This window comes from Macrosteles quadrilineatus, unplaced genomic scaffold, assembly GCF_028750875.1.
Source record: "Macrosteles quadrilineatus isolate MER2022 unplaced genomic scaffold, UCM_ALF_1.0 Scaffold_9__3_contigs__length_116548681, whole genome shotgun sequence".
Classification (NCBI taxonomy): Eukaryota; Metazoa; Arthropoda; class Insecta; order Hemiptera; family Cicadellidae; genus Macrosteles; species Macrosteles quadrilineatus.
Window position 1 is genome coordinate 39023460 of NW_026542602.1, and position 21755 is coordinate 39045214.

Here is a 21755-nt window from a genome sequence, read left to right on the forward strand (position 1 = left end):
TTGTTTACCAAAAGACTGTTTCCTGATATACTTAAATAAACAGTCATATGTTCTTCAATTGTTTTTGGTTGAAAACAAAATAATGGTTTCAGTGTGTTGTTGTGTGGAATGAAATAAAGAAGATGGTTTTTGTTCACATTTATTTTGTCATTTTTTAATGTTTGATATTAAGTAATCGTCCGTGATATCAAAGTAATTGAATCACGTATAGTGACGATATAACATTGAAACCCGGCTCCGTGACATGGAAAAGACAAGGCTATGCTGGACACATTCCGGACCCAGAGAGCTGTAAATCAAGTGGTGGAATGGGAAAACTAGATAATGACCTTGGCTTCGTCTTTGCCTGCCGTCTGGTAAGCAAGTCGACCATGGAAAAGATTGCCGAAAAGGTGGTGTTCCTGCCCGATAAAAGAGCGCTGCCTTCTGAGAAACGTCGGAGGCCTTCCACATCGGAGAGTCCTCCAAAAAGAGAAGAAGGCGTCCAGACCAACGAGACATTTTTCCACTGCCAGCGCTGGGAAAGGCCCCGCCTGGAGGCTCAACAGTTAGTAGGACTGCTGTCGGTGGACACGGTCATACCGATTATGACGGAGGGTGAGGACAATTGGACCTGTGTATCACATTATATCCAGGGTATTCTCTGCGCCAAGAAGATCGACCTTGACCGGGATGCGGTGTAGGTCATTAAGAATCTAAATGCCAGAAACAGTGCGAGCCCTGAGGGCTTATGTCACATGTTGGCCTGACTTGAAGTAATGTGACAAACAATTCCAGGTCTGTGTCCAACAGAGTAGAGGGGGTTTTTTAGTGAGTAGTCTGATAATTTTCAGGAGTCTCACACTACAGGCTGGCTACCTGTGTGCGTAAAAGCATTTTTCCTCCTCTCCCTAAAAAAAAAAGTAGTAATGGACGTTAGAGCCCAATGTAAGATATTATATGTCAGGGAGTTTTACCTGTCATAACAATGGAGTTTGGCAGGAGAGTGTGGGAAGTTTCTCACCATTTGTAAGTGATAATTGGTAACGATGGTTGGTAAGTGGTAAACTGTGAAGGCTTGCTGGTAAACATCATGTTAGGTATTCTACAACCGTGGGGCCATCACTTTGGTTTTCAATCCTCATAGTTTGAACAATTTACGTTACTTTCTGATAGTGATAATTGTGAGGTTTACTGTGGCAAACTGCAGTTATGAAAAATTCCAATCAGAAATTTTCATTTGCCCCAGTTTTATTCTTGCCGAGATGCAGTACAGTAACAATGAAATTTTTTTTTTTAAACAGTGCTAGTTGAACTAGGTATGGTTATAACAGGCCAGATGACATTCTCACTTATACACATTCTGGTCACGTTATTGATTTATTGCATTGGAATATTTTTTTTAATCTCTCATTCTTTTAGACAAAGTTTGTATCACTATTTTAAAATATCTTACAGGTTATCAAGTAAGAGTTAGTAAGTTAAGCTGGTTGATTTTTTTTTTATCATCAGCATACCTATTTTTAACTGTCTGTCTAACAGCTGTGTAGCTTGTATTAAAATTGTTTCAAACAAATTTGTTGTTTTATCAGTGTCTTTGAATATTAAGAATATTAACTGTCGGATTCAAAACAGCTTAATTTTCAATCAACATGGCTAGAAAATATTAACTTTGTTTGTATTCAGGTTAGGAAACTTTCTTTTCAAATCATGATCCAAACTACACCAGGTTAATCAGCTTTACCTTGCTTCAGTTATGAGGGAAAGCCTGCATTATGGTATCATATTTCATGCCCCCAGCACTTCGCTTTCCTTGCCCATAATCTGGGCGTAATTCAGATTTACTCGGTTTGTTTTAGTTGCTATCAAACCATCAGGTAATAAATGGAGTGGTACGGTGATGGACATTCTTATTTAGCCTCTCGAAAAAAGCCTTTCTCTTTTTACTCGAAAACAGTATGGTGTAACTTTGTCAGAGTAATTTTAGCCATTTCTTTTATGATAAAGGATACATCTTGCTTCAATGGGTGTTTAATATTTCTGTACGTATGTATATAAATTAATGTATCAGCTTCTTCTATGATTTATTTGAATGGATGTTTTGTAGTAGTTGTCTATTACATTTTTATTTTGTAAAAAGGAGCAGTCATATCAAATCACTATTTTGGTTTAATACAAAATTGTTTATGTTTTGCAGTCGCTGTTCGAGTCTATCTGATGGAGAGAGTTTCGAGTGTTTTGGAGAAGCAGATATGGACACTGGAACCCCTCAAAGTTTGAGGTAGGAATATGAGGTTTTAAAAAAACTAAAGGATAGTTGAAAGTATGTCACTTAAAACCGCTAAAATGATAGTGTATTAATTTTCTGTCCCTATAACATCGATCAGCTGATTGAAACCTATTTATTACCAAAGTTGCACATGGTCAGCTGATGATAGCTTGTTAACATTAGTCTGATAAAAAGAAATTGCTGTATAATTTAACATATTATGGTAGTAGTCTAGCTCTTAGCATTTAGAAAATATAGTACAACATATAATCAAATGTTTGTTTGGTTTATAGTATTCTTGGATAGGAGAGAGGACATAAATGTAAATGAATCATGGTTTAAGCTAAATTTTATAAATTAATATTGTCCTTAAATTATTTTCACAACGATACAACTCACACATAAGGTCTAATTTTACATAACAATATATTTGAAATTATGTAGTTGCTTTACATCTTTACTTGAGGGAACACAATAAACCAGTTTTATTTCAGGTGATGTTTTCTGCATTAAATTTTTTTTATGATTTTGAAAGTTCTGAAGTTAGATTATAAATAAGGATGACCAGAAATAATGGTTTCTGGCTTATAATAAAGTCAGGTCAGCAAAGAGAGGTTGTACAGTATTGATATGTACAACAATGTTAGGCTGTCTGAGTGTGTTACACAGCCAATTTGTTTCCAGAGACCAAATTAAACCAAACTCAACCTCCATTGTTTCTCTTGCAGTTTATTTCAGTTCTTGCTTTGTCTCCATTTGTTTTGTCTAACATGTATTTTTCAATCGGTATAAATCTTTAATATAAAAAAGATTAGTTTAATCATTTTATTTAAATATAAATGTGAACAAAATTGTAATCTTAACATTAAAATTGAGATGTTATATTTAATTAACTTATCATTTCTTTTGACTGAAGTAATCAAGAAACATACAATGTAAGAGTGCTATTCTGTGATTTTTTCCTAGAACAAGAGAATGAACACTGAATAATGTATATATTTGTGAAAAATTGTAGAAGGTCAAATGAAAAATCCAAGAAGATCCTTGTTAAAAATCCAAATTACTAGAGGACCGAATTTAGCCGATTTAGCGACTCTTGTAAAAACATCCTCAAATTTGTAGAATAAGTGAGTGTCCAAAACACAATGAATATATATTTTTCATACTGAATGGTCTTAAAGATTTAGTTAGAAGTTAGCTTAAAGCTTTGACTAATTGTGCTGATCTAAATTACTGATTTCTGTCGAATACATAATCTTTTTTACCAATTCAAACTAATGGAATGACAGTTTAAGCAACTGTTATGACCCATCAACCTGGTGAGCAACAAAAAAGAAGGTATAAAATAGAATTTTAGGCACTAGTGCATTCTGTGACTGGCTCACACAACTACGTTATTTTTTTACAAAAAGAATTGCTACAGCTGGTCCATATAGATGGGACCTCTACTTCAGTATCTAATGGTCAATGCTTAAAGCTAACTAAACACAAAAAAAAAGAACTGGTTTAATCCTGCAACATATTTATGATATCCATTACACTCTGTATAGAGAGTATTTTTATAACGATTGGACACCTCGCGCAAAGTAATAGATCTTTAACTGGAACACTGTCTATAAAATTTCTCATAAAGAACCCACTAAAGTGTGCTATAATGTTGCAACATAACAAACGGTTTGCTGTATTGGTTGGATGATTTATGTTGCAGTGGCGATGGTTTGCTGAGAAGTCCGCGCAGTGAAGGCCTCAAACGCAACACCTGGTTGCGGACCAGTCTACGACGGACACCATCCAAGTGAGTACTGCGTAGTGAAGTGTCTTAACATTTTTCATAATTCTGTAGTCTTGCGGTTAAAGTTTCGTAGCCGCAATCTCATAGAAATTTCATTAAGTTATGGAATATCGTTCGGTGCGGAAAGTTATCCAAAAATAATTGTGTATTTTCCTCACTAGGGCAGAAAGTGACTCTTTCCGGCCTGAACTGAAGTTTCTCTACCTCGAAAAATGAGGGATGGTTGAAAAGATAGTAAGGTGGTACATTTCTGCCACGCCTCAATCATAAAATTTAAGCTTGGGTAGAAAAGAATCACTTAATGCCCTAGTGATGAAATAAAAATACTATTAAGTTATTCATTCTAAACGTATCCTTCACTGGCGTTTGACTGTACAACACACCCTGGTATGTTATGTTATAATATGACAATAATAATTGTAACTAAAGCCAACTGTACAAAACTATGGTAACAAAAGGAAACCTTGTTTTGTGTTCATAGGATTTTGTTCCTGCATCACCTTTGTATTAGTTGTTTATGAATGTTGTAAGAACTGTGGATTGAAATAAAAAGCAATTTCTTCTCTTCATCAAACAAAACCAAAACCAAATTACCAGCTCACAATGGAGGGTAAATTTAAAACCCCTCACTAATACAATCCTTAAGTTAATTCCAGAATGCAAACTCTTACAGATCTCTATTCAGTCTCCGACATTTACATATAGTAAAGTCTCATTCATGATTCTCACCAGGTAAAGACGAGCTCACGTGTTTGATCAGTAATTAGCCACAGAGTTACGTGTTGGTGTACACTTGTGTTTGTGATCCATATTGCCATGTGTTTACTTCTCCTGTTGTTTAACAACTAAGGTTATTACACCCATCTTTTGAGAGAACAAGAAACTCCCCATTCCTCATCTATTTGTCTTAACAAATTCAGGTAAAACATACTGCAGTAAAACTTTTAGTTTTTAAATATACCGTATTCTGTCATAATAAGCAGTGGTTTCATATTTTCATTGAAGTTATATTTAGTAGTCTATTGATCAGATGGATAAAAAATGACATGTTGATTTGATAGGTACGTAGCGCATTTTCACAGTGATTTGGTAGAGTGATGGAGTGGATTGGATCATTAAGATTCAGAACAACAAACAATATTATGTTGCTTAATTACAAATCTCAATTCAAAAGTGTTACAACAACAGCTTCTTCTACTTACTAGGTCTGGTTTTCTAAAAGCTAGTAATAACAGGTTCCAGCTCTCAACTAAAGTATTGTTGGTGGTTTCAGCAACCACGAAAACCTGCCGAACAGAAGATGGGGCTCATTTCGGCAACCGTAAGTTTCTTACCTTATAATTAATCTTCTAGTTTTATGGTTAAGTGTATCTGTAAGCTTTCCTCCCCCCCCCCCCCCCCCGGAAAATAGGGATGAATTGTAAAAAGTAGGTAGTTGGGTTGTCCGTTATAATCTCTAGTTCATATTGCTAGTATTTGTACCATCTTGCTTACCTGGGAAGACTGTTCTTGTCTCTGTCTCTCTTCTGTCATACAGTGCAACCTTAATTCAACAAACCTTGGTATAACAAACTCCTTGATTTTAAACTTTTTAAATTTCCTGAAACTCTCAATAACAATCTATGTACATTTCTCCTCTACTGTACATAACAAACACTGTACTTAAAAACTCCTCGTAACACATTTATTTAATAACCTCAGCATAAATGTACCATCAGAAAATCTGTACCTAGAATCTCCTTGTAACGAGTAAATGGTACTTTGTGTACTTCCAATGTATAAGAGTAGAGACCATCTTAAATTTTGTCAAGTGACACAAGGTGCGGGCTATATCAACTGTATAGTGCTCGACTGAGCGTTTGCACCATTTGTGCTGCAATAAATGCAATTAGGCCCTTTCAAAAATATTAAAAGCTGAAAGTCATCATAAATTTAAATTACACAGTGACGTGGATAAAATATAGCAATATAATTAAACGATAAGAATACCAGAATACATGATTATCAATTTTACTGAGCGTAGCCATTTGTAGCTGAATTGCATCCGTAGATGTATGAAAACCCTGGAGAGAGAGAGATGGCTGCATAGGGGAATTAGATTATTTCTGTTGGGGGGAAGAAGGTGCCTGGTGTATGTGATGATGAGGTTATGCTGGTCGTTATGTAGAATTAACGATGTACAGAATCATTGTAGGTAATAATGTAAGCATTAGAGAGAAAAAAAAACCCTCTTCCCTAGCATTGAAAATATGTCAACTTTCTCTTGTGGTGTTATCTCTTTCTACATGTAATATTTGAACTAAAAATTAAAATAATAAACCCTTTGCATTCTTCCTTATGCCTTCCAGAAAAATAATAAATCTTAAAATACAGTAACCAATTTAAACAAAGTAAAAATCATTAAGGCCTTTAAAACTGGAGCTTGTGTTTCTTGAATTGACTTGAACAGTACATGAAAAGTGAGAAAAAGCTTACAAAAACCGGTGTCTCGAGGTACTGTATTTAAATTGAGAATTTAGCTGTACACTGGAATAACACTAAATCAGACGAACGCTGAATATATCACAAGTGAGAGTATATTTTAAAACACTTTTGAGAGAAACTACGCTCATAAGGTGCATACTATAATCAACCAAACAAGTAACAGGTGACGTGGCGCGGGCGGCCGTCCTCGTGCCACCCCTAAATTCCACGTCCCTTTCGCTGTCCCTCGTGACGTATCGTAAGTGGCAATGTAGTGCGACGGTTTTCTGGACTGTAAAATATTGTTTTTAGTAGTTTTCTTAACGCCGTCCTTAAAATTAGCCAAGAAACACTCATGGGACATCCTATAGAAATTTTGGAAGAGTTCTGGACATCAATTTAACTCGAGCATAGCGTAAATGTTCTGGTTCTCCCTTCTTTCTCCAATGTATGAGCCCAATATCTTCTCCTTTATTTGCGAATTGAGGATCTCACCTCATCTTAATGTGTCTTCATCATCATAAAGTTTTCTGGCCACTGTCCAGTCCCTTCTGTGTGCATTGTACACGCAACTTCTCTGCCACGTCGTCCGTGTCTCGTTCATTGCCATGTCTCTGTCCGACGTCCATTTTGTGTGAATTTGCACTTAGAAGATAGAAACGTAGATCAAAGGTTCGATTACTGTCAGTGTTCTCAGATGTGACATGAAACTTATGAGGAGTTCTCCTGGCTGTGGTAAAGTTGTGGTCGAAGCTTATAAAAATAAAGAGTGAACGTTCCAGCTGAAAATCTTTGTGTCTGGTTGGATTCTTTGTTGAAGCATCTTTAATCAGGAACTCATTAAATTGGAGGAATGTTCACTGTATTTAAACAACACTAACTAGGGTGTCAAGCCGACCTGGAAACCGAGAAAACTGGGAACCGTACTTGAATTTTCATGATCAGGACGAAAAACCAAGGAAATAGTTCTTATTGTTTATAAACTTTGTATGTGAACTGAAAATTTGGAATAATTGTCAATAGTGTTTAGTCGATTGTCCACTCATCTATGGCGTTCCATTGATTGTCTCTGGTCGGATGAGTGGGATTTTGGTGTAATATTTCTATGACGTTTAAAGGGGATCTTAAACAATTTTAGCATGCCAAAAGACGTCAAACAAATCTCAAAAACTTAACTAAACAATTAATTGCAAAACTATTGTATTCCCCTACAATACCTGAAATAAGCAAAGATAAATAAAGTTTTTCTATTAAATGTTGTCTCAGGTCAAAATAGCTTCGATAGGATGAGTTTAATAAAGCGATGTCACGCTGTTGTGCTTTGTCAGGGGTTCACAATACTCAATACAGTGTGTATGGGCTTGCATGTCAAAGGGGTGGTTTGTAATGAAGTCATGTCTACTTTCCATGCAACCCATGTATACCACACCAACCTACGCTTGCAAATACTCTGCATTCTGTTGAAGTTTACAACAAAAATATGAGGGTTTAGCAGTTAAACCAAGATCTTCTTTATATAAATTTTGGAAGTAAAAACATATTCAATTTTATGCTACATGGTGACAAGTGTATATTTTAGTTCAACTTAAAGAATACAGTAGCAGTAATAGGTTTGTGTTGTGGTTTTACCAAATTGTGTAATCCCTTTAACAATGGGTATAGAGTTTCAACATTGTTTTGACTTTTTATTCCTGACATTGTTTGCCAACAATTGATGTTACTAACTTGAACTTGAGTGAATAGTTAGTTCTAGCACTATCCTTAGGTCGGTTTTATCATTCAAATTACCCTCCTATTTTTATTTTGCGAAAACTTTCCTATATGTTTAGATATCTTTTATTATTTCTTGTGGAATTATAACACTTTTGGGTATGTTAGATACGTTATTATTTGGGTCAAAGAAGCCAAAACTTAATTTATATGACATTAAGTCTGATGGCATAAAAATAATATTCATGTCCAAAATAAACACTCATTTCTTTCAAGTGTCTAACATATACTTAAATATAATTTTTTTTATTAGCAATTCATATTTTTTTCTTTCTTTAATTTTCTTCTGTGTAACAAAATTTGCAGAAAAAATGTTCATAACTGTCAGAATAAGTTACATCCAAATGTAGTTAGATTTAATGATGTCCAGCTTTAAAAACATAAGTTTAGTCATACTGCAAAAACATGCAGCAAAAACAGCCGTTTTTAACTTATGGGTCTAAAGTAGCATTTTTACTCTCTATGGAGCAAAAAGAGTTTTTAGCCCCTAGGGAGTACAAATCTGATTTTGTATACTCAGTTGTAAATTTTGATTGTAAACAGTTGCATGTATCGAAAGTACCGGTATGTATCAATTGAAGTTAAGTGTCGCCTTATTGTAAATAGTTCGACACATCGATAGTAACACAATCATAATAGACGAAACTATTGAATCACTTACTAAACAGCTGCTTGTTTCCATTAACAAATTAAATTAAAAACTAGTAAGAAGTAGTTTTGGCAAGTTATCTGAAAACTATTTTTGTTTTGCAACATAGTTTTTTTTTCAAGTAATGGTGCAATATGACGATAAATATAAATTATTACACAGGCTCATTTTCTGACCTTGGCTTCGCCTCAATCGTAAAACTTGATCTCGGGTCAAAAAGAGTCACTTCAAGTTATATAGTGATAAAATATACTGTTTCCGATCTTTTTATGTTTTTAATTTAAAAATGAAGAAATGTCTATCTACATATGTAGAGACTTTATATATATTTCACATGATGCTTGACGCCTGTTGTTTGTTCCCTAGATCTGTTTCTAAGCCACCCAAAGTTGAGAATGCTTCTTTAAGAATCCCTCGCACCAAAGTGTAAGTCTCGTCACACAATGTGTTTGAATTATTTGCGACACATTTCTTTTGTTCCCCCATTTTGCTTCTTTTTGTAAAATAATAAATTATTAGCACTGTGTGTATGCTTTTATGGTTTATTTAAGCATATTGTTGTTATGTTTTGCAAATAAAATAACTATATATAATGATCATGGTGGAATGCTTTGAGTAAATTTTCAAAAAGCACACTGCTATTTTGCTTTGCAAACACACTATCCTCTTTAAGCGACTTTAATTTGCATTAATTTTGTATGCTTCTGTAGGTAGTTAGTTAAGTTTAATCCTTAATATCTATAAAAATAAAAACCCAATTGACGAATGTGTCACAATATAATTTAATTTAGTTTTGAAAATTAGAAGGAGAGTGTTTATAAATAATGTAGCGTATTGCACTTTCATTGAAAAAAAATGAATACTGTATATATAAATATTGTACATTTTTAAAACGTATTGTTTATAAACTACTAAAACAACTCGTGACATTTTTCAACGTCCAAGATTTTCAGCTCTCTGATGAAAAATGTCAGACGGAAAGCCAATATCATTAATTTTGTGAACTGTCTCTAAAATTACCAGTTTCAACACTGTTTAGACATCCTGGCCTGGCTTATTTCCATTTTTTCTGGTTTTATAAACTTTCTACTGAAATATTATTAGTCCTTAGCATCATAAAATTTATGATGATAAAAATAAGACTAATGAAAAAGTATGTAATCATACATGCCTTATATATTTGAAAATGTTTGATTGGGAATTGTTTATACCGGCTTGTTTAGTTTATGTATATTTTGTGTTTAATTTTAGATTCATATCTCATTTAATTTAGAACCGTCTTTACTATGATTTATATTTAATGTAGGATAAGATTTACTCGGAGTATTATAAAATCAAAATTCTTAATTATTGTCCCTAACTAAATATTTTTAAAATTATTTACTTCTATGTGAGTCAGGAAGGATATTGCAAAAGATAAGATTATCAAAGGTTTGTTTACAAGAACTAAGGTGTGTTTTCCTGTTGCGATTTGCTGATTTAGTTTGCTGCTTTTGGTTGTGGAGAGGTTTGGTAAGATTAATTTTTGTTTAGTCATTGAGTGATGATTTTTCCAATATGATAACATTTTTTGAGAACAATGGCTTTTAAGTGTAAAATTGAATTTCCCATACACTTTTCTTAGGCCATGATCTTTACTGTAATTTTCCACCCCTATGATACAGACTTAGAAATAAAATCATTAGGATTTTTTACTCATAATTTACACACTTGGATCTTATTGCAAAGTTACTACTGTATTTTATTCATTTACAAATTTGACCCTCAATGGTAAATTTGTAAAACATTTGCCACCTGTCATTATTCAAATTCATTTAAAACTAATTCATGTCTTAACATTTTATTCATTAACAAACTGTGAACCCATATACAACAATGTTTAACAATGTGAAAGATAAAGGTACTGTTTTGTAATTTCTGTCTAAATTGTACACGTAATATTGTAAAATGCTTGTAAATTGTTTATTTGTAACGAAATAGTAGTATATTTCGTACCTAGGGCCAAAAATGAGGTTTTGCTGGCTCGAGATAGTTTTTGAGCTCGAGACGAAGTCGAGAACTTAAAATGATAGAGAGCTACAAAACCATTTCGGTCCATGGTACGAACGCTATTTTTCACCGCACTATACCCTATTACCACTATTCATCCCAATAATAATGCACACTGATAGTTAACAGAACTACAACTTTAAGGTTATGCGAAGAAATAATTCGAAGAATCAGCAAAAATAATAATAAATAGTTGCTAGGCAGCAGCATAGATAAAAGGAGTCTGCTTCTTTTAATCTATGGCAGCAGTGACAATAAAACAATTCTATTGCAATGCTATGGATGTGTATTTAATATGCATTCATGTTTTAAGAAAGTAAGCGGACAGCTGATTTTGCGGCCCTAGGGATGTAAAAACCTGCTCGGTCCCCAAATGATCGGCCAGCAAAACGTAACTTTCAGCCACCGACGTATGTAAAACAGCTAAAAACATCATAGTGTGGTGAATAAGAAATTTTTATTTGATTTGTTAGTAATAGGCCTGGAAAGGTTTCTGTTCTTGAACTGCAGTAAATGAACCACTCGTTGGTCAAATATTTGATTTAGTAACTCTATAATTTTAATGTTTGTTTTACATATTGTGATTTATTAATAGCTGGTGTTCTCACAACAGAGAAATAATTAATTTTCACTCAGATTAAAAGGTAGGGTTTTAAATAGAAAGAAACGCATGTTGTTTCAAGTTTTATCCTTTTTTATCCCCACAGCTGGTACTGTGTTGTTTGCTATTGCCACATAAATTCACCAACCCCTGAAATACAGGAGAGATTGTCTCGGTATAACATTGCAACTGTGCTTGTTGGCCAGTCACTCCAAACAATGTCTAACAATAAATAAATTAAATTTACTTTTTTGAGTTTATCATCGCGATCAATATAAGGTAACTTCTATGTACGGAATAACCTATTACCGTATTCTCGCAAACCAGCATAACCAGACTACAGGAACGGGAATAATATCAGTTTTATGGTAAAAAATTGGTATTTACTAATTTTTTACCCTGAAAGCGTAAAATTTTGTGTAAAATCCAAACCATTTTGCAAAGCTTAAAAAACAAATAATTTAGTTTATCGAAGCGTTCTCATGCGCCTAAGGTTAAGGCGCAAAAACTGTAAGTTTATTAAATTTTCAAAGTGTTTCTTAAGGATAATAAGTAAATTTGTAGTAGTTTGCTTGTTTATGAACATATTTTGATCGACATTGGAAAATTGATTTATTTCATACTCGACTATTAAAACTTCACTTAAAACACATGTTACCTTCCCTTCCCTGTAACAGTAAACCTAAGTTAGTCAGCAGGTTTGCTGGAGTGAGGGTATTTTTATTTTTATTACAACTTCTTGTGTCAGTCTTAAACTACTAAATAACAAACATGTACCAATACTGAGCATTTACTAATTGATACTTTAACTTATTGCAACAATAATGTTTATAATACTTACTAGGGTTTATTTATTATTTTTCCTTGCTTATTGAATTCTGCAATTTTCAGGCGGTTTCAAAGTGGTTTAAAACAATCATCAATCATAACTTTATGTGGATAAGAATTCTGAGTTGGAAAATAAACTAGTGTGTGTGTGGACATTCTCTTTATTTATTTAAAACACATGGCCTGAATGTAAATAAACCTTGAACATGTTGGGATCCCATGTTGACCATTCCTTGTTACAGTTTTACCTATGTGAGTTCTAAAGGGATTTTTTACTGCAACGAACCTCAAATTATTTTAGAATTATTTATTATCAGTTCAGGGCTTCCCAAGATATTTTAAGTGAAATTCAACTCTCTGTGTTATTCCAAGTAAAATGTCTTCCTATTGGTACATTCCTTAACTTTTCACTATTTATAAAAAAAATCATGAAATGTTGCTAAAACGTCTTATGATAGAGAAAACTTTATTTCAAGAGTCTTGGGTCAATAAAGTAACTAGGCCTAATTTATGAAGAAAGACTAAAAAAATTTAAAATCCTTACAAAAGTGTATATACTTCGAGGCTAAATCAAGGGTAGTAATTAAACCTTGCCAAAAACTACTTCCTAACCAACTAAGAAATGTTTTTACGACTCACTCTATCCTCCTTGTCTTGATGATGATTCAGGTGGGAGACAGGTCCCGTCTTGAGTCATAACCAGCCAATCCCTCCTCTGATGTCATTGAAGATATGTCTTGACCTATTCTCTCTCATTTATATTCCTCCTTTGTTTTTCCACCCACTTCTTCTTCTCCCCCCCTCTACTCTGCACAGCTGCTTCACTCATTGGTTAGAGGTTCCATGGGATTTAAACTGTCAATTAGTAAATTTTGAAAGGTCATTCCCCTACTGTGTAGGTAAATTAGATGATAACTTATTAGTACATGATTTAAGAATAGGAAATACTTTTAGGATGATGTAAAGTCTCAGCATGACTTGAATAAGGAAATATTTTTCCATGCACTACTTAAAAAAAATTAGCTTATGTAATTATCATATTGAAAACCTCTTTGAGTGTATAATTTGATCTATAAACATATATTAGTGAAAAATTCTTTCAATTCTGTTAATTTTAGTTCCCAAGTATTTGGCTTCAACAGAACATTACATGGAATCTTCTTGGCAACCGCCCTAGACCAAAGAGAAATACAGTTATTCTAAAATAAGCATGATTAATTTAATTTTTCGATGTCTTTTAGAGTTACTAATTAGGATTTGACAGAACTTTACAAAACCCCTTCCTAGCCAACGTCTATGATCAAAGACAGACCCATTTTCACAAAATACACATTGTTGACTCAAATTGATTTTTCAAAAATCTGTTGCAGTGAATGTTATTGAGGGAGGACTTCCCAAAACCGGTGGTTAGCAAGTGCTAAGTAGCAAACCTTATGTGCCAAGTATAAGAATTTATTGGTTTCCATATAATATTTATTAAATATTTTCTTTTTTTATTTAGGTTTTCAAGAAATATATTTAAGTAGTAAATAAAGCACAACTGAGCATCCTGAAATAATGATTATACTTTTTATATATACATTTTTTATATTTTAATTAAAAAAGTAGGCCTATATAATAATTATTTCAGGGTGATCAGTTGTGCTTTATTTACTACTTTATCAATTATATAATATATAATATATGTGATTGTGTAGTTTTAATGGTTAATGAGCCCTTCGAGTTTTTTTAGGAATTATGTATTCTTCAACCATTCAATCAAAATTAACAGAATTTCTACAAACATAATTTTAAAACCAACCAGTTGAGTACGGTTATAGTATCCTTAGTATAATGTTATGGCAGTCGTTGTCGGTCAACCAAAGACAATGTTAGTTGGCGACTGTGGGTTGGCGGTAGAGAGCGCAGCAGCACCGGATCAATGTAGGCTAGGCAACCAGCCAAGCAGTAGTACGCGCCGGGCAGTCGTACAGCGCGGACGGCGTTATTCATTGTTGCAAGCGCTTCTAGATCTGTGAGTTCTACACGTTTATTTTCTATACTTTTGAAATAATTTGTACAATATTTTGCCTTGTGACATATTTGACACAGGGAAATGTTTTGTTCATTGTATTGTGTGAAATAATATTATAAACTAATGAATATTAGATAATGGTTTAGTTGAATTTTTTCAAGTAAATGTATATTAACAAACTTGGAGGTGGTTTCGTAGGAATAAGGAATTCAAAGTGATTTTGGCTAGTTTATTTTCGGTTTAAAATTATTTATGCTTTGTCATTTGAGGTTATAAAACACAAGGTACAATGCATTTTGATGTACTAAACGTTATGGTCATTTTATTATTTTATATTTTATGGTGTTTTTTCTTTGCTTTTAATAAGCTTTTCTTTGCAGTGTATAATAAGTTTAAAGGTTTTAAAACGAGTTTTGTCCTATTATTTACGTATGATTTGTTTTCATTTTAATTTATTTTGTTATTATTTGTTTTTAGATCTGGAAAGAGACTGGGCAGTAATGCATTAGCCAGGTATGTTTGAGTTTTCCTTTATTTGTTTGGTGTTACCACAAATTTATCAATTCTTTAGCTTTTGAACTAACATATTGATCATTTTAAAATCCTACAACGGTTATTGGTCCTCTGGGACGATTTAAACTACTTTTGTCCCGAAACTAATTCATTATTATTTTTAAGGTTCTATTGTTTGGTAAAATATCTACTGTATTTTCTTACACAAAAAGTATCTTTACGCTATGAATGTAATAAAGAAATCATATGTTTCATTAAATAGACTTAAATAATTTGTAGTAATGTTTAGCAAACCCAGTTTAAACCTAAGAATTATTCAAATGTAATAACTTTTTGAAATATGACTATTTTACACAATTTATAACTTTTAAATTACTAGACCTACAATCTTAAAAGAAATTATAATTTAACTAGCTGTACCCGCGGGCTTTGCCCCGCTTAACTTCATAAGTATTCGCATGGCTCAATCACGTCTTGGTTGAAGTTCGTTCGCTACGCTCACTCACCTTCAGGTTGGAAACCGTTCGCTGCGCTCACTTGTTTTCAGGTTAGCTCGTTCGCTACGCTCACTCACCTCTTGGTTGCAAATTAGCTGTTGTCATAAATTTAAAAAAGTCATCCCTTTTATTGTTTATAATACTTTGATCAAGGTTTTTATGTTTTAATATTTAACATTGAAGAATTTAAATGTTGTTGAGTGCACAGGTGTACTGCGATTGGGGTTTAATACATTTGGACTTATTAAAAAGTAAAATAGTTCTCTGTGCTGCACTCTGTAGAAACACTGTGGCACTATTTCAAATCATGACTAATGCTAATACAGAATGTTGTGATTATTCAAACCTACAAAACAGTTGGTGAAAGTAAACATCTGCTTTTAAATTACATTTATTTGTAAACATTGTAGATGAAAAAGTCTCACATTGGCCCACTTAAAACCCTCTAAACCTGTGGCCCTTTTGACGGATCTGCACCAAACTTCACTCGAACCATCCTTGAAAGACGCTTAACAATGCCTGAAAGTTTCATTACAATCTGTCGGGCGGTTTCGGAGTCCATAACGTATATACACACACACACATACATGAATAGTTCCTCTTTTATAGATATAGATAGATTAAAACTAGCTATTAATTATATTTCTCTTACCGTTGTAATTTATTCATGAATACTTTACATTTAATTTAGTTATACACGGATAACAAATATTCTGTAGGCACGTCGTTCGCTTATTAAATAAAAATAAATTGTTTAATGATGGCTTAAAATTAACAATGTTGTTACAAGTTCAGCTGTTTTATTGACCCCTCTACGTATCTAATAAGGTACTTAGCATACTTGAGTACCTACTTCTTGAGACTTCCTAGACCTAATCTAGGGGTTTTCATTGTTTCAAGGTACAACGCACGTAATCAACGTGTATTTAATTGCACAACATAGTTTTATATTTTTTACATGCTTCTTCATCAATATTTTCCACACATGTTTTATAACATTTAAAAATAGGTTTACATCGTATGTACAGATATTCAAGTGCATTTGGCTGTAATTCAATTGAAAAGCATACTATACAGGGTGGCTGGTCATCAGTGTTACAAAATTAATTATTTTGGAGTAAGTACGAAGTAAATGGACTGTGATGATACAAGGGGTTGCAAGTCTAAGAATTGGCTTGGCAAAGAATTATTTTAATTTTGTTCTCAAATAATCATGTTTTAAACACAATACAGCAATTTATCAATTACCTGTAAAAGGGTTTGAGTATATTATGTAATATTCGTGTTCTACGTTAAATTTTGAATAAGAATCATAAAAAATGTTGGAGTATCAATAATAAAAACTCCATTGTAATTCGTTCCTATGATTAAAATTAAGGTCTTTGATACAAATTAAAAAATCATTGGTCTATTGCATTTTTGTACACCCTGCCAATTTTAGACTTGGAACCTCTTATATGCATCATGACACTTCATTTACTTTGTACTTACACCAAAAGATTGTTGTAACACTGATGACCAGACACCCTGTATATTATTATTATAAATCTGAAATTGTGTGTGTTTGTTTGTTTGGGGCTCAATCACGCACTTACTACAGTAGAACCTTGATAACAAGACTCTACAAGATAACAAGGGATTATTAAATGAGACTTGTTATCAAGGTTGACTCCGTATTGAGGTTTGCAATAACATGTGATTTGGGGTAAAATAAATTCAAGGGGATTTCAAAATGACACTTGTTATCAAGGGTGACTTGTTATTGAGGGTCTTCTTATCGAGGTTCCACTGTACTATTCGGATTGGGCTGAAATTTGGCATGATGATAGCTCATATTCCGGATTAACAAATATGCGAATTATAATCTAAAAAATCACCATGGGCTCCACCCCAATGGCTCGGAAGTTTACCATTACTTAACCGTTTCAACAAAACAGATGTTGGGTTATATGATGGTGTTCAATAGCATTAAAATGTTACACGATTTAACAACAGGTTGCAGCACTATTATCGTGTTTCTCCCGAATGCAAAGTACGGGTCCAGCAACTAGGGCAACTTGAAACTTACGTTATCAGCGATATGACCCATACTTGCTCCCATTAGCTTGTCTTCAACCCTTATACCTTAAGCGGTGGGAGTAACTATGATATTTGACAGAGAAAATCACAAAAACATGCAATAACTTTTTAATTGTAATTATTACAGCTATGGGGATGGCGCCATTTTGTTTGCAGTTAAACGGGCCATAACATACAGCATTTTCCGTTATTTTATGGTTAGTCTATCTCTTTACACACACGTTTTAGCACACAGACATCGCTTCGAAAACCACTTTTTCTAGTAACGAGGGCCCAAAGGAATATTTCCGCCCTAAACTTAAACTCGAAAATGTTGACGTAAACTCCATCCCTACTAGCAGGGGGAGAAATTAAAAATAATGGAGAGTCGCATTACATAAATGTTGTAAAGTGACCTTGGAAGGGTCAACACATTTTCAGACGAGTTGGTTGGTAATGAGGTCTAGTTCCCCTTGGACTCCCGGTTGTAACATGTAACTTGATTAACACATCCCTGTAGACTCACAGATCCCGGTTTACGTTAGGATCAAGTTAAAGCATAATTTTATTTCCTACATTCATAGTGAGAATTCGTTATGTGTTGAGCGGAGCGAAGGTCTTTGGGATCGCCTTCGACGCAAACTTTCTAACACTATCACTAAAAAATGGCTGAACATATAGTCAAACTTACCAAGGTTGTTTCGGCAAATTTTTGGAAGGTTTAAGACCAAAAAATTTATAATTTTGATCATTCAAATTAATACTAACTTAAAGTGTTTAAATTTTAACATTGGTACTATGGGGTTTGCCATGATGGTTACAAAATAACGACATTAATGAAAACAAAGAATCATAGCATATGTTTAAAATCAAGCCAATATACGACACAGTGCAAAGGAAAAAATATTCGGATGATGACCACTGATCAAATAATACAGATAAAGTATTGCACGCCATTTTGGAAACGACCACTGATCAAATGTATACAGTATTTAACAGATTTTATGTTTGTCCTGTAATCTAAATTAGGTTATAACGAAAAATACTTATCTTGTGGAATTGTGAATTAAAATACCTATATAAATCAGCAGATTTAAATAACTAAGTATTCTCGAATCAATATTTTCATCTAAAATAGGCTATTATGAACATGTGGTTTTTTTATCCTATTCTCTAATACTAGTTATGTCTGTTTGTCTGCCTGTAACATATTATATCTTTTAATCCATCGGAAAGATTTCAACTAAATGTTGGAATTAGGGACTTGTAGCCCTAAAAACGTCATTGGTGACAGCCACTACCTCAGGAATAGTATATTTCGTACCAAGGGCCGAAAATGAGGTTTTGCTGGCTCGAGATAGTTTTTAAGTTCGAGACGAAGTCGAGAACTTAAATCGATCGAGAGCTGCAAAACCATTTCGGCCGTGGTACGAACGCTATTTTTCACCACACTATACCCTATTACCACTATTCACCACTATAAAAATGCACACTGATAGTCAACACAACTACAACTTTAAGGTTATGCGAAAATATAATTTGAGGAATCAGCAAAAATAAAAATAAATAGTTGCTAGGCAACGGTGACAATAACACAATTCTATTGCAATGCTATGGATTTTGATTGTGTATTTACAATGCATTCATGTTTTAAGTAAGTAGCGGCATAGATTAAACATACTCCCTTAGGGAGTATAACATACCCCTTGGGGAGTATGTTTAATCTATGGTAGCGGACAGCTGATTTTGCGGCCCCGGCCTGTAAAAACCTGCTCGGTCCCCAAATTACGATGACAGCTGGCATGGCCAGCAAAACGTAACTTTCAGCCACCAATTAACGTATGTAATACAGCCAAAAACATCATAGTGTGGTGAAAAAATCGTATTTCACTATACAACTCATTTGAAAAAAAAATAATAACATTGGTCTTATGAGTTTCTAAGTAACTATGTTGTTTGAACCAAATAAAAAACAAAACGTAAACAAATGAAATGTTACTACTCACATGTGTTTATATCAAGGCATCCTCAGTATACTAGCAAATTACAAAATACAGTAGAAAGGGAAAAACATAAGTTGTATCGTTGTAACTATTGAGCAAAGATTACGATTACACTAAAGATTACTAGATATAGAGGGAAATACTTGCGATAAAATACTGATTATTTTACTTAGCTCTCTCCCACCAACAATCCCTGAAGTACTGATGCATTCCAAGTAAGCTAATTACATCCAGGGGTTTTAATTGGCATAAAAATTTATTATCTAGGTTACGTAACTTATACAGTCAAAACAGTTCTAAATTCAGTCACTAAAGGACGATGTGCATATCAGAGCTTTTAAGCTCTATCTTCAGGTCCGTGGATACATTTATCAATTCATCTTGCAGATTCGTCAAAATGTTTAAACATTAAAAACACATAATACTAACACATAATTCATTATATTTATACAGGTAAATGTGCCGGCCGGCTATAGATCCCGACTCCTGTATAAATATAATGGGGGGTTCCAGATTTTTGCCTAACCCTGTATATCATTATCGTGATACATTTGTATACTCCATCCAAAGGGCCTAAAGTGACTCTTGTAAACCAAGCAGTCAATTCGTGGCCACAATGTCTAAAAAAATTGATTATTATGCTTGCTCCACTTAGTTGGCATAGTCTATTTTAATACATTGGATGAGAGGATATGACCAAGATCTATAATCGTGCAAAATTTAAGAGGCCTAGCTCTTTTAGAAGTATTTTAAAATTCGTATACCTGATCAGTCAGTCAGTGAGTTACACTTGCGGCTGTGAAATTTATGAGATATATGTCGACAGTTTAATCGCTTCGCTAACATTTACTTTGGCCTCAACAGTTGGAACTGTCACTCACTACTTGTTGACGTGCGGTTTTTTAACACGTCAGTATTTCATGGTATAAATACGCGACGATTTCTATCCATAACATCACTAGTCCTGTGGCATTCCCTTACCTCGCCAGGTTCCTACGTTCGCGTTCACTATTTATCATGATTCTCGTGATAGTCTTTGTTGTGTCGTTCTGTATAGCAGGGATTCAATCAACTGAGATTCAGTCAAAATGCTCGCAAGAACACCGCAACAACATCAAGAGTCTATGGAACGGCCAAGCTCCAGAAGACATCCAATCATGGTACAACGGTATTTGGACCGTCTACATGATATCCGACCTTCCCACGTACACGTACAACACGTACGGGGGGCTGAACTGTCAACAGGAGATTGTAGACGCTGAAAAGAAACGTGGAACTTCACGCAACCACTACAAAAAAGAGGACTTCAATCTGGACTTTACGTATTCCCAATTGGATCGTGGGGTGTATCAGCAGGTGTCCATACAAGATGGGGAAGAATATTTATTCACGAATTACGTTGTGTATCTTAACAAAGAGGCTGGTGTACAAGCGACCTGGACGTGCAGCGAGAGCGAGTCTGAGGTAACTACCTATATTTTCATCAAAGACTTTAAGAAGCTGCAACAACAGGGCAAAGCGGCCATTGACAAAGTGGTCGCTGACGCTGTGGCTGCGATCAAGGCGGCAAATCTGCCAGTGCCAGTAGAAGTAGCCACCGACTGTCCCCAGTGATGTATACACTCGTGCACAAGTTAAACATGTATAATCTGTTCTGCTTGCGTATTAAATGGTGTTTCGTCAATGAATGTGAGTCTTATTGTTATTTAACTAAATCAGGTACGATATAGCAAAACCTATTCTTTAATACAACGGCACAGTTATTGATTTCTGCGACGTATTTCACATCAAAATTTTACGAAATGTGATTGTCATATTGGAGCACAATCTTAACTATCATAACAAATTAAAGTTGGCCATTTATTGGTTATGTTTCTCTTTAACTTAAGTTGATAGCATAATAAGGTGAGGTAATTTACGTAAGCTATTTTCCATTTTTAGTTCCTATCTAAATACAAAGGGTCTTCACTATTGTATATTCAATACTCATTTGATGCTGTGTTTGATGAAAACGAGTCGCCATGTTGTCAATATTACTCACGTTCCATACAATGAAGAGTTGGACAATAACAGTGCAGCTGGCACACAGCTAGTTAGTTAGCTATGTTTATTAATGTTATCGAATCATTTAGGAAGAGAATATTGACATAATTTTGTTATGAGATTTTGCTTGGACGTACAATACTATATAATTACACAAATTTGAACAATTAGTTGTCGCACGGCTTTTGATCTTTGTTTGCATTTTTGAGATAAGTGGATCTAAAGCT

At 34.0% G+C, this 21755-nt stretch overlaps 1 protein-coding gene across 1 annotated transcript in view; it reads left to right on the forward strand.

Annotated features, from left to right (window-relative positions):
* Positions 1 to 21755, forward strand: part of LOC129003862 (rab11 family-interacting protein 4A) — a 186501-nt gene that overhangs the window by 100884 nt on the left and 63862 nt on the right. The window contains exons 4-7 of the mRNA XM_054432188.1: positions 2177 to 2260; positions 3957 to 4043; positions 5314 to 5361; positions 14892 to 14927. Coding sequence (XP_054288163.1) covers positions 2177 to 2260; positions 3957 to 4043; positions 5314 to 5361; positions 14892 to 14927 — 255 coding nt within the window. The remainder of the gene's footprint in view (positions 1 to 2176; positions 2261 to 3956; positions 4044 to 5313; positions 5362 to 14891; positions 14928 to 21755) is intronic.